The sequence below is a fragment of the Lipotes vexillifer genome, unplaced genomic scaffold (genome assembly GCF_000442215.2).
Source record: "Lipotes vexillifer unplaced genomic scaffold, Lipotes_vexillifer_v1.1 scaffold532, whole genome shotgun sequence".
NCBI classification, from domain to species: domain Eukaryota; kingdom Metazoa; phylum Chordata; class Mammalia; order Artiodactyla; family Lipotidae; genus Lipotes; species Lipotes vexillifer.
In genome coordinates this window covers 667536-681991 of record NW_006798027.1, presented here as the reverse complement: position 1 = coordinate 681991, position 14456 = coordinate 667536, and the positions used below count along the sequence as shown (strand labels likewise).

The 14456-nt window shown below is 38.0% G+C and overlaps 1 protein-coding gene across 2 annotated transcripts in view; it reads left to right on the top strand.

The window, feature by feature from the left end:
- The window catches only part of HDGFL3 (HDGF like 3), a 75721-nt gene that overhangs the window by 52189 nt on the left and 9076 nt on the right, over positions 1-14456 (top strand). For both annotated transcript variants that reach the window (XM_007470066.1, XM_007470065.1), the window contains exons 3-5: positions 6195-6333; positions 9051-9209; positions 13180-13326. In XM_007470066.1, coding sequence (XP_007470128.1) covers positions 6195-6333; positions 9051-9209; positions 13180-13326 — 445 coding nt within the window. The remainder of the gene's footprint in view (positions 1-6194; positions 6334-9050; positions 9210-13179; positions 13327-14456) is intronic.

Sequence of the window (14456 nt, the reverse complement as noted above, 5' to 3'; positions counted from 1 at the left end):
ATTCCTGCTTCCCTTATGTCTGTACCATTATTTTGCTTTTTCTTTAGGACGTAATTCCAAGTGATCTGATTGTATATCTAGAACAAGGCAGGATTTGATAAACAAGATTATCACGTTTCCATTGCATACACCAAAATCAACCATTTACTAATATTATGTGGTAACTTTCATTCACTTAGTAAACATTTTCTAGATATTTTTGAAGGCACTGAAAATAAAAGTTGCTCTTAAAGAATTTGCCACCTAGTATATTGCTAGTACAAGTAACAGAATCATTCCAGTAAACAGTGTGAAGGATTTTATGGAGTTATTTCTTATAGCATCCTTAATATAAGTCAGTGGCATAATTCCAAGTCTCAATTCAGTAAAAGCAGTTCTACCAAGGAGCAGTGTGATACAGTCCGTATGTGAGTTTTTTGCTGGTTTCATCATCCTGAGGTAAATTTTAAAACATCTGGAGGAGAATGAACCTTAGAAAACCTGTTATAACTTTGTTTCAGCTGATCATTTACTAAGTATTGGGTGTCCTTAAACCTGAGATTATATGCCCTGGCAAGTACCTAATAGTCAGTCTCTCTGTGAAGGCAGAGATTCTCTGGATGTTGCTAAGCCCTATATACACAGTGCTTTACACAGTGCCTGGCCCATGGTAGGTGTTTTTTTGTTTCTTTGTTTTTCGTTTGAATTTTTGAATTTGATTTTATTTTGTTTTTATACAGCAGGTTCTTATTAGTCATCAATTTTATACACATCAGTGTATACATGTCAATCCCAATCGCCCAATTCATCATACCTCCACCCCCACCCCCCGCCGCTTTCCCCCCTTGGTGTCCATACGTTTGTTCTCTAAATCTGTGTCTCAATTTCTGCCCTGCAAACCAGTTCATGTGTACCATTTTTCTAGGTTCCACATATATGCATTAATATACGATATTTGTTTTTCTCTTTCTGACTTACTTCATTCTGCATGACAGTCTCTAGATCCATCCACGTCTCAACAAATGACCCAATTTCATTCATTTTTATGGCTGAGTAATATTCCATTGTATATATGTACCACATCTTCTTTATCCGTTCGTCTGTTGATGGGCATTTATGTTGCTTTCATGACCTGGCTATTGTAAATAGTGCTGCAGTGAAAATTGGGATGCATGTGTCTTTTTGAATTATGGTTTTCTCTGGGTATATGCCCAGTAGTGGGATTGCTGGATCATAAGGTAATTCTATTTTTGGTTTTTTAAGGAACCTCCATACTGTTCTCCGTAGTGGCTGTATCAGTTTACATTCCCACCAACAGTGCAAGAGGGTTCCCTTTTCTGCACACCCTCTCCAGCATTTGTTGTCTGTAGACTTTCCAATGATGCCCATTCTAACTGGTGTGAGGTGATACCTCATTGCAGTTTTGATTTGCATTTCTCGAATAATTAGTGATGTTGAGCAGCTTTTCATGTGCTTCTTGGCCATCTGTATGTCTTCTTTGGAGAACTGTCTATTTAGGTCTTCTGCCCATTTTTGGATTGGGTTGCTTGTTTTTTTAGTATTGAGCTGCATGAGCTGTTTATATATTTTGGAGATTAATCGTTTGTCCATTGATTTGTTTGCAAATATTTTCTCCTATTCTGAGGGTTGTCTTTTCATCTTGTTTATGATTTCCTTTGCTGTGCAAAAGCTTTGAAGTTTAATTAGGTCCCATTTGTTTATTTTTATTTTTATTTCCATTACTCTAGGAGGTGGATCAAAAAAGATCTTGCTGTGATTTATGTCAAAGAGTGTTCTTCCTATGTTTTCCTCTAAGAGTTTTACAGTGTCCGGTCTTACATTTAGGTCTCTAATCCATTTTGAGTATATTTTTTTGTATGGTGTTAGGGAGTGTTCTAATTTCATTCTTTTACATGTAACTGTCCAGTTTTCCCAGCACCACTTATTGAAGAGACTGTCTTTTCTCCATTGTATGTCCTTGCCTCCTTTGTCTTAGATTAGTTGACCATAGGTGCGTGAGTTTATCTCTGGGCATTCTGTCTTGTTCCATTGATCTGTGTTTCTGTTTTTGTGCCAGTACCATATTGTCTTGAATACTGTAGCTCTGTAGTTTAGGCTGAAGTCAGGGAGTCTGATTCCTCCAGCTCCGTATTTTTCCCTCAGGACTGCTTCGGCTATTTGGGGTCTTTTGTGTCTCCATACAAATTTTAAGATGATTTCTTCTAGTTCCGTAAAAAATGCCTTTGGTAGGGCTTCCCTGGTGGCGCAGTGGTTGAGAGTCCGCCTGCCGATGCAGGAGACGTGGGTTCGTGCCCCAGTCCGGGAAGATCCCACATGCTGGGGAGTGGCTGGGACCGTGAGCCATGGCCGCTGAGCCTATGCGTCCGGAGCCTGTGCTCCGCAATGGGAAAGGCCACAACAGTGAGAGGCCCGCGTACCGCAAAAAAAAAAAAAAAGAAATGCCATTGGTAATATGATAGGGGTTGCTTTGAATCTATAGATTGCTTTGGGTAGTATAGTCATTTTCACAACATTGATTTCTCCAATCCAAGAACATTGTATATCTCTCCATCTGTTGGTATCATCTTTAATTTCTTTCATCAGTGCCTTATAGTTTTCTGCATACAGGTCTTTTGTCTCCCTAGGTAGGTTTATTCCTAGGTATTTTATTCTTTTTGTTGCAGTGGTAAATGGGAGTGTTTCCTTAATTTCTCTTTCAGATTTTTCATCATTAGTGTATAGGAATGCAAGAGATTTCTGTGCATTAATTTTGTATCCTGCAACTTTACCCAATTCATTGATTAGCTCTAGTAGTTTTCTGGTAGCATCTTTAGGATTCTCTATGCATAGTATCATGTCATCTGCAAACAGTGACAGTTTTACTTCTTCTTTTCCGATTTGGATTCCTTTTATTTCTTTTTCTTCTGTGATTGCCATGGCTAGGACTTCCAAAGCTAGGTGGAATAATAGTGGCAAGAGTGGACATCCTTGTCTCGCATAGAGGAAATGCTTTCAGTTTTTCACCATTGCGAATGATGTTTGCTGTGGGTTTGTCATATATGGCCTTTATTATGTTGAGGTATGTTCCCTCTATGCCCACTTTCTGGAGAGTTTTTATCATAAATGGGTGTTGAATTTTGTCACAAGCTTTTTCTGCATCTGTTGAGGTGTTCATATGTTTTTTATTCTTCAATTTGTTAATATGGTGTATCACATTGATTGATTTGTGTATATTGAAGAATCCTTGCATCCCTGGGATAAATCCCACTTGATCATGGTGTATGATCCTTTTAATGTTTTTCTGGATTCTGTTTGCTAGTATTTTGTTGAGGATTTTTGCATCTATATTCATCAGTGATATTGGTCTGTAATTTTCTTTTTTTGTAGTATCTTTCTCTGGTTTTGGTATCAGGGTGACGGTGGTCTCGTAGAATGACTTTAGGAGTTTCTAAAACTAGCTGTTGAATGAATTAAAATTGATTAAATGAAATAAATGAAAGGGGGGGAAGGTATGTGGAAGGTGAGGAACTTAACAAAAAAACTGTGTCAGCAGGAGCACCCTCAGGCAGGACCAGAATTTTCCTCAGAACATGGCTCTGAATCTGTTGCTCAGACAGATAGGTGATTGGAGCCCCAATTTCTTCTGCTCCATATAACTTTACCCCAGTAGTTTTAGTCTGGACAATTTTCAAGGCAGCCTTTGTCAGGAAAAAAAATAACATCCTTAGAGCATGTAACTTTGAACAATTCTATTTTCTGGCCTACCCTTTAAAATTTATAAAACATACAGCAAAGTTAACCAGTTGAGAGGGGATTTGATCTGTGGAACTATCTATAATCCGGGCAAAACCAAGATTGTCTATCAAAAACAAGAACTTGTTTTAGAATAGCTCATTCAGTGTCCCTCTTTCTGGCAGCAGCTAACATGGCCAGTTGAATCATTAACCTTGACTCCCGTGGCATAATTAAAGTACAGACAAGCTCTGGTTAGCATCTATAGCTGACGTGAACCTCAGGCAACTTAGCCCACAATTCCTATACATAGAATCAAGGACTGGAGAAAGGTCAAAAGCCACAGTCTAATAATTCATGTCAGATTGCTCTAAAAGTGAAATCACCATACCCAAAGTCACATTTCCTTCTCATGCTCAGTTTGTCAGGCATTTGGTTAGAATGTCCAGTATCCTGATAAACTATCTCTGGATTCAGTGAAATGCAGTCATGCTGAACGATTAAAGGTGAACAGTCAAGGAAAGTTTGGTGATTGGGGTCAGAAAGCTTCCTCAGGTGATTTTATCAACTTGAATTCTTGACCAGCTGGGCAGTGTAAGGAAGGGATCAGTACTATGATCCAGTCAGAAAATGGAATTTATAAAAATCAGCAGTAAACTGTTAACCTATCGTCTCAAAGCTTTCAACATCATCTCCACGATAAGTTCCAAATATTTATCTCCAGCACAGACCTTTCCCCTGAATTCCAGAATCACCTGCCCAGTTGCCTACTTGACATCTTCACTGGGATATCTAACCAAGTTTTCAAATTCAACATCCAAAACTAAGCTTTTCAACTTCAAATCTTGTTCTCTCAAAAATCTCTCCATTTCAGTAAATATCAACTGCATTCTTCTAATTGCTCAATCTAAAACCTTGGGGATCGCCTCAGTTCCACCCTCTCTCTCACGTGCTGTATCTAGCCCATTAACAAATACCTTGGCTCTTTCTTGAGAGTGATTTCAGAATCCAGCCACCTCTCACCAACTGCACTGCTTACAACTGGTCCGAGTCACCACTGTTCCTTCAATAGCCTAATTAGTCTCTCTGCTTCTACCCTAGTACCCAGCTCTTCAGTGTGTTTTCAACACAGCAGCCAAAGTGGCGCTGTCAAAACACAAATTGTCACTTCTCAAAACCTTTAATGGCTTCCCATATGACTCAAAGCCTTTGTAGTGGCCTCCAAGGCCTGACATAATCTGTGCTCCCACCCTGTTCCTCTCTGACCTCATCTCACACAGCTCTCTCTTCACTCATTTCAGTCTAGCCACACTGGCCTCTTAATTTTTCAGACACACTAGGCATTCTCCCACCTCAGGGTCTGTTGTACTTGCTCTTCCCTCAGTCTGCTCTACTCTTCCCCAGATAACTGCATGGGTTCTTGCTTCACCCCCTTCAGTTCTTAGCTGTTCCCTTTTCAGTGAGGCCTTCCTTCTTGATCTGTATTTCTAAAACTGTAAAATCCACCCCAGTCCTTAACCATCCCCCTCCTCTGCTTCATCTATATATTTATTGATTTATTTTCAGCACACAGTACTATGTATTTTATTTATTTATCTTCTTTACTGTCTGGTCCCCTACGCTTGCTAGTAGAATGTATGCTCCATGAAGGCAGAGACATTCATTTCTTTGTTCCCTGAAGGATCCCCAGCACCTCTGGAATAGTGCTTTACCATTAGAGGTGTTTGATAAAATTTGTTGAATAAATGAATCTTAGTTTGAAATGAGTCTCAGCCAGCATGTGGGCCTCCACCATCTCATTCACCAGGTTAATATCATAGATAATAATGCTGAAGACTCTAGTTTAAATGCTCAGATCTATTAGCCAGCCCCAGGATTTATTCTAACTCGTTTTCTTTTCATAATTATGACTAATTTAGGATAAGGTTTAAATTGATTAAGATTCTATCTACTTTGCCACTTCTGATTTTTTTTCTTGTTTAGTACCTCATTAAACACTAATGCTTTTTTTAACTTATAGAAATAATAGTGAATAAATACACTAATGTGGCAGAAAGAGTTAAAATCATTTTTTTAATCCAGTGTTTATGTTTTTACTGTGAGTCTTACAAAACCCTTACCTGTGAAAGATTAGCATAGGTAAGTCTTAGTTTAAGATGATTATTTAAGTGGTCAAAGTAGACATCTTTAAAACTACTTTTAAAGTAGTTTAACTAAAAATCAATTTCAAAACAAAAAAGAAATTAGTAATTTAAAAGTAAAATCAAAGTAGCACCGTCCAGGGTTGCTGGCTTGTATACCTAGCTGTCTATTTTTTCTACCTTGAAATATATGTGCAAAACATCTTGTGATATGTGTCTGAGAGGGTTTATATATACTTTTAATGTATTTACTAAAATATGCTCTGACACTTGAATTGATATTAAAAATATCTTACATTTGAAGGTCAGAATATCAAATCTCTTTCTAATATATCTCTGCAGTGCATTTCTAGGTCCCAAAGACCTTTTCCCTTATAAGGAATACAAAGACAAGTTTGGAAAGTCAAACAAACGGAAAGGATTTAATGAAGGATTGTGGGAAATAGAAAATAACCCAGGAGTAAAGTTTACTGGATACCAGGTGATGGTTTACTTCGTTATCACTTGCTGCATCTCATTTTTTATTTTAACTCTTCTTTGGATCTTTCTTATGTGTCCTTTGTACTAATGATTACCCACCACCCATTTGAAGTCAGAATTCTTTCTGGCTCCAGTAGCACTTTGGATTAAATGTACAGGCATACCTTGCTCTGTTGCACTTCACAGATACTGCATTTTTTACAAATCAAAGGTTTGTGGCAACCCTGCATTGAGCGAGCCTGTTGGCCCCATTTTTCCAACAGCATTTGCTCACCTCATGTCTTGGCATCACATTTTGGTAATTCTCTCAATATTTCAAACTTTTTCATTATTCTTATATTTGTCATAGTGACCTGTGATCAGTGCTCTTTGATATTACTATTATAATTGTTTTGGGGCACCACAAACCACACCCATATAAGACAGTAAACTTAATTGATAATGTTGTGTGTGTTCTGACTGCGCCACTGATCAGCCGTTCCCCTTTCTCCCTTTCCTTGAGCCTCCCTATCCCCTGAGACACAGCAGTATTGAAGCTGGGCCAGTTAATAACCCTGCAATGGCATCTTAAGTATTCAGGTGAAAGGAAAAATCACACATTTCTTACTTTAAATCAAAAGCTAGAAATGATTAAGCTTGGTGAGGAAGGCATGTCGAAAACTGGAATAGGCTGAAAGCTAGGCCTCTTGGAGCCATGCAGTTAGCCAAGTTGTGAATGCAAGGGAAAAGTTCTTGAAAGAATTTAAAAGTACTACTCTGGTGAACACATGAATAATAAGAAAGCAAAACAGCCTTATTGCTACTGTGGAGAAGGTTTGAGTAGTCTGGATAGAAGATCAAACCGGCCACAACATTCCCTTAAGCTAAAGCCTAATCTAGAGAAGGCCCTAACTCTCTTCGATTCTCTGAACACTAAGAGAGGTGAGGAAGTGCAGAAGAAAAGTTTGAAGCTAGCCGAGGTTGATGCCAGAGGTTTAAGGAAAGAAGCCATTTCTATAACATAAAAGTGCAAGGTGAAGCAGCAAGTGCTGGTGTAGAAGCTGCAGCAGGTTATCCAGAAGATCTAGCTAAGATCATTAATGAAGGTGGCTACATTAAACAACAGATTTTCAATGTAGATGAAACGGCCTTCTGTTGGAAGTTGCCATCTAGGACTTTCATAGCTAGATAGGAGAAGTCTATGCCTGACTTCAAAGCCGCAAAGGACAAGCTGACTCTTGTTAGGAGCTAATGCAACTGGTGACTTTCAGTTGAAGCCAGTGCTCATTGACCATTCTAGAAATCCTAGGGCCCTTAAGAATTATGCTGAATCTACTCTGCCTGTGTTTTATAAATGGAACACCAAAGCCTGAATGACAGCACAGTCTGTTGACAACATGGTATACTAAATATTTTAAGCCCACCGTTGAGACCTACTGCTCAGAAAAAAAGATTCCTTTGAAAATCTTATATTACGGCTTGTTGACAATGCACCTCGTCACCCAGAAGCTCTAATGGAGATGTACGATGAGAACAGTGTTGTTTTCATGCCTCCTAACACAACATCCATTCTGCGGCCATGGATCAAAGGGTAATTTAGACTTTCAAGTTTATTATTTAAGAAATACATTTTGTAAGGCTATAGCTGCCATAGATGATGATTCCTCTGATGGATCTGGGCAAAAGTCAGTTGAAAACCTTCTGGAAAGTATTCAGCATTCTAGATGCCATTAAGAACATTCATGATTCATAGTAAGAGGTCAGAATATCAACATTAACAGGAGTTTGGAAAAAGTGGATTCCAAACCTCATGGATGACTTGGAGGGTTTCAAGACTTCAGTGGAGGAAGGAACTGCAGATGTGGAAATGGCAAGATAATTAGAATTAGAAGCAGAGCCTGGAGATGTAGCTAAATTGTTGCAAACTCCTGCTAAAACTTGAATGGATAAGGAATTGCTTCTTATGGATGAGCAGAGTGTAGTTTCTTGAGATGAAAGCTACTCCTGGTGAAGATGCTGTGAAGATTGTTGACATGACCACAAAGGATTCAGAATATTATATAAACTTAGTTGATAAAGTGGTGACAGGGTTTGAGAGGACTGACTCCAAGTTTGAAAGAAATTCTATGGTGGGTAAAATGCTATCCAGCTGCATTGCCTGCTACAGAGAAATCATTTGTCAATTGATACTGCAGACTTCACTGTTGTGTTATTTTAAGAAGTTGCCACAGCCTCCCAGCCTTCAGCAGCCACCACCCTGACCAGTCAGCAACCATCAGCATGGCTGACCCTCCCCCAGCAAAAAGATGAGGACTCACTGAAGGCTCAGATGATGGTTAGCATTTTTTAGCAATAAAGTATTTTTAAATTAAGGTACACACATTGTTTTTATAGATATAATGCTACTGCAACCTTAATAGACTACAGTTTAGTATAAACATAACTTTTATATGCACTGAGGAACCAAAAAATTCATGTGACCTGCTTTATTGTGATATTTACTTTATTGCTGTGGTCTGCAACTGAACCTGCAGTATCTCCGAGGTATGCCTGTAATTCTGTTACCTTAAGAGGGTTCATGTCAGTTGGTCACTGGAAGACTGAAGTTGACAGCCGTTTATTTTGAAAATCTTGAGTAAGCTGAACTTCTTCTAATTAGAATAGAATGATTCTTTTCATAGTCTGTAGTCTTTGCTATTTTTCAAAAATGTAATTAGCTAATATTTTATTATCTCTTAGGCAATTCAGCAACAGAGCTCTTCAGAAACCGAGGGAGAAGGCGGGAATACTGCAGATGCAAGCAGTGAGGAAGAAGGTGATAGAGTAGAAGAAGATGGAAAAGGCAAAAGGAAGAATGAAAAAGCAGGCTCAAAACGGAAAAAGTCATACACTTCAAAGGTTACTGAGAAACCTTTCCCATTGTTGTTAATGCTGTATGCATATTCATTAAAGGTTTTTAGATTACTTTTAATTCATTCACTGGGCACATAGAAATATATTAGCTCTGTGGAGCCTCTGCCTTTAGAGACAGTAATATATCTGAGGGGAATAAGACAGGTGATCTTAGATGTGACAGTAACTGGTATTGACTCATAAGGGCTGTTGACCCTGGAAATAGCACCTTCTCTGTTGGAGGAGGACTGTGCTTTAATCAAGGATGTAAGAACAGGTATTCCTCTTATAACAACCCCCAGGTGAGCCCTGAAGAATTTAGGAATATAGGAGACTCAGTACAATTTAGGACTATGTCTAGTATTATAGATGTAAATATAAAGATAGACTCTTTCTTGTCTCTCTGCTTTAAAGAATGTGCTTTGGTTCTTTATTTGTTCAGTTCTCATATTTCCAGGTCACCTATTCTATGTCAGACACTTGTACTAGGTAGATAGTGGTGAGCAAATCCAACGCCATTCCTACCCTCATGTAACTTACAATACAGTGGGTTGGGGGGGGTGGAAACACAGAGTTAAAAAACAAATAATAAATAACTGTAAATTCTGAAAGGGCTATGAAGGAAATGAATGGGAGCAGGGAACAACAGAATAAGTGTATCTATTTAGATAGAGTGGCCGGGCCTTTCCGAAAAGATGAAATTTATGCTGAGACCTGAAAGAAGAGCATGGGATGAGGAGCGCGTGTAGCAGAGCTGCAAAGCTCTGAGGGAGGGAAGAGTTTGACATGGCCTGGATTGAAAGAAGGCAGGCATGATTGGAGAATCATGATCAGGAGGGAGAGACAGGCAAGGGCTAAATAATGGAGACTGGCATGCCATGTTAAGGAGTTTGAATTTTATTCCAGATGTAACAATAATTTATTGGAGGCATGACATGATCCTTGATTTACAAATTGAAAGCTTAGGTTTTTCATGCAGTAATTCAGAAATACAGTTGAAAAAACTATGATATTGTGGAAATTGTTCACCTTTTAGAAACTTAAAGCAAGGCAGATGGATCTTTGAAGATAAAGATGGGTACAAGTTTTGCTGCAATTGGTCTGTCACACAGTTGAATACTTGGACAAATTACTTCCATTTAGACTCTGGTATTTAGTGGCTGGATATACTTAGGAAATTCCTTAAAAACAAGTATCAAGGGTTTCTTAGACTATCCACATTTTATTTTACAGTCTATAAAATCCACCCAACTGGCATACGGGTAAAATTGTATGAATGCATGTTACTTCCTGTACACCTAATGAAAAACATGGTATCTGCCTTAAATAAGGGTAAAGTTTGCAAATGGCAACAAAATAATTAGAATTTTCCCTAACAGACTGTATGTTCCATAGGGGTTATTTTTTAAGCTGAATTTCTTTTAACATTTTAGACTTCATTTAAACACCCAGTTGAATTTAATTTAGTTTATGATTGCCTGCTGAGCTTCTGTGTAATGTGTTGCACCACCCTAAATTATCTAAGCCCTCTAAGGTACCTGAGGTATTTAATAGTGTGGATATGTGGCTTTTAAATGTCATTATTTCATCACTCTTGTGAAAGCCAGAAGTAATAGGGCTCATACCTGGGGTGGATTTATAATTTAAAGTAATGAAGAGGTAAAGACATACTTTACTTACTAAGGCGTATCGATTTTAAATTAAAGAATCATTTCCTTTGCTTTCCTTCAAGATCACAACTTTCATGATCACTTAAGAACCATGATTTTTAATTTTCAATATCAACCGAGTAACCTAGCACAATAGTTCTCAAACTTTTGCATGCATCAGAATCACCTGGAGGGCTTGTTAAAACGCTTATTGCTGAGTGTCAGCACCCCCCACCATTTTCTATTTTAGTAGGTCTAGGGCAGGGTCCAGGGTGGGGAATTAAATATCCAGCGAGCTGATGTTGCTGATCTGGGAACCACGTTTAGAGAACCACTTACCTCGTATAACCTCACTGCTCTCTTTGGCTTCCCCGATGTTTCCTTTTTGTTGAATATGGTGATTTTTTTTACATCTGTTTCTTGAATAATCTTCCTTTACCACTAAAATTTTGGTTCACAAACTTTTTTGACTGCATCCAAGTTAGGTTGAGGGAGAAGTCCCACTTTCCCTCTACCTCACCTAATTCTGTTTTTTCTGTGGAAAAAAATGTTCATAAGAGCCATAGTATAAGCACATTTGAGGGAGGTTATATATGTATCATTTTAGCGGTAAGTGTATGTGTGATTCATATTTGAGCCATAACAGATACTAGAAAATTATAAGCAAAATATTTTGCATGCAAGTTATTTACTGTATAAAGTAGGGCTAATCAGAGAGCCTTACAACAAACTAAACTGATGATGATAGTAAACCGTTAGTAATCTTAGTTAAAAACCAAAGATAGCAACAGTTGGACACACAACCAATTCAAAACCATATTGATGAAACTGATGAAGGGTCCTTCCCCAAAATTACAGGAATTGCGACGATCTGCATAAGCACAGTAAGCACTTTCTAAGGTTACCAAATATAGCTTGGCAGCCAGATTTCTTAGTAGAATACCGAATGTGACTCATTAGCAAAACATAGTAATGCCCTAATTCTAGTCTATGTATATCAAATTATAAAGCTTAAAAACTCACTTGTAGGATTACTCGTAAGTATGCTTTGTAAGCACTATACATTTTAGGGAGTTCTGCCTATTATCTGTAAGAACTGCAAGTCAAGGACTATTACTTGAGAATTACTATATAAAGCAACCACTGCATTTCAATAATTATACTGTATTTACTAGGAGAACAAAAGTATTTCACTTTTTATATCATCATACTTGATCTAAACTTTAACTCCAGGCACTCCATGTTTGGATTATTAAATCCCTGCTTTCCCTCCTTGTAAAAAGTAAAAATGAAGTCATTTTAAACTCACATTTTGGGCTTGGTTGGTAGTTTCAGTTAAGTAAAATAGAAGCAATGTAATTACATATTCTATCACATAGCTAGAAGATATTTTCTCTTTGAAAGTTGCATTTTAAAAATATTGATTGTCTCAGGAAGCTCAGATTTGCTAATTCATTTCTGTAAGACCAAAAGTGACTTGCCTTAATGAGTTTTGCCTTAGCTGTTATTTGCCATGTGCTTAAAGATTCATAAAATTTCTCAAAAAGGAAATGTAAGTGAAATGCTACATTTTATTTTCTTAAAGGTACACAGTGGGGCCAGCTTTTGATCATTTTAATGCTGTTCTGCAAAGCAGCTCTGGCTGCGAACTATAATTGTATTTTCATTTTCACTGTAGAGTTCATCTTGGTTTCAAATGCAAGTTGATAAGAAAAAAAGGGCTAGTTTACCAGTGTGGCCTTGAGTTCTTAAATAACTATCCATAATTTAAAAGATTAAAGTTAATTCATATCATATGGTGATAGAAAAGTTTTGTCAAGATCATCCCATGTATACCATTAACCAAACAGCTTCCATAAGTGTTCCAACATGAATATCCATACAGTATCCTAGATAGTTTACCTTGCTTCTCTGGGCCTCACATTCTACTGTGAAATGATGGGAAAGGACAAGGAGACCTTTAGGGTGCCTTCTAGCTCTGTAGCCTTCCTAGAATGGTGTCCATCAGCTATATTTATTCACTGACAGTGTTCCAGGTATGTGAATCTCTGTTTTCTGCTTTTAATATCACACTGCTGGAAAGAACTAGAAGGTTATCTAGCCCACCTCTACTTCCTTTCCAGCTGGTTAAGCTGAGGCCCCGTGAGGTGAAATCACTTCTCCAAGGTCACCTAGCTGAGTCGTGGCACACTGCCATGTTGCATTGGTATATCCCGTATCAGCCACAAAGACTGGATATAGGTCGGCTACTTCTACATTTCTTACTTACATTTGTGCATTTGGGTTTCTGCTTTTGACTATACTTTTTAACTTGTCTAAATATTTAGAAATCCTCTAAACAGTCCCGGAAATCTCCAGGAGATGAAGATGACAAGGACTGCAAAGAAGAAGAAAATAAAAGCAGCTCTGAGGGTGGAGATGCCGGCAATGACACAAGAAACACAACTTCAGACTTGCAAAAAACCAGTGAAGGGGTAAGAATATACCTGTGATTTCTCTTATCTTCCTGTTAACTTAGAAGACATTTTGCCTCAGAACAGCTTTCATATCTCAGCATTAGTAAACGTTGCCTTAGTAAATGGAGAAACATTCTCAGCTTGACATATACATTCACTCACAGCTCCTGAATAAGTGATCAGTTGCTTAGAGTCTGAGAACAAAAGAGAGCTGGGTGGGAATTACACCTGTCTATCAGTTTGGAACTCTGACAGGTTTATTCTTTTTTAAACTGACTTCAGCACCTTGAGAGTTTTTTAGAAGTCAGGCATGAAGTATTGAAATTATAAAATGCCACCTCAGAATTTGACAGTTGTATTTCTTATATTATAAAATGAATGGCATGTTCAAAATAGGGTATTTTATACTGCTCCTTCTTTCTTAGAAGCAGTATGTAATTTCATATACCCATGGGGATTTTAAACATTTAAATATTCAAGCTATATGTGAATATTAATGTTTAAAGTAACCAAGGGGAAAACTTGTACACTTTGAATCTTGTTAACTTTTGTTAACCTCTGTTAACTTCAAAGTCATAGGCAAGTCCACCTTTGTAAAAGTTTTAGTGAAGGCAGATTTTGCCCCTGGTCATCTTCCATGAGTCTTTATGAAGACTAATTGGACAGCAGCAAATCATTTTAAAACAATACTGATAAAATAAATGATTATTACTCTTTAGTTAAATTCTGGTTTCAGCTGAGTTCTTGCTTACTCTTGTCATTATTGTTTACCTCTCAACTGTCTCCTCCTGCTTCCAGTTACCCATAATTTTTCCCAAGTTATGATTCTATTTATTCCCTTGTTTCTCTCAGCCAGCTCAATTTACCCCATCCTCTGCCTGTCTTCCTTCTCTGGACCTCTCTCCAGTAAATTTCTAGCTGTACTTCCCATGACAGGAAGAGGTAGTTTACACCCGTACTACTCAGTGTGTGGTCTGCAGACAGGTAGCATCAACATCACCTGGGGGCTTGTTAGAACTGCAGAATCCAGGCTTAACCCCAGAGCTATCAAATCATAGTCTGCATTTTAACTAAACGCCCAAGTCATTCATATGCACATTAAGAGAAGCACTAATCTGCACCTTCCTATCTCCAGAGTCCAGAATATC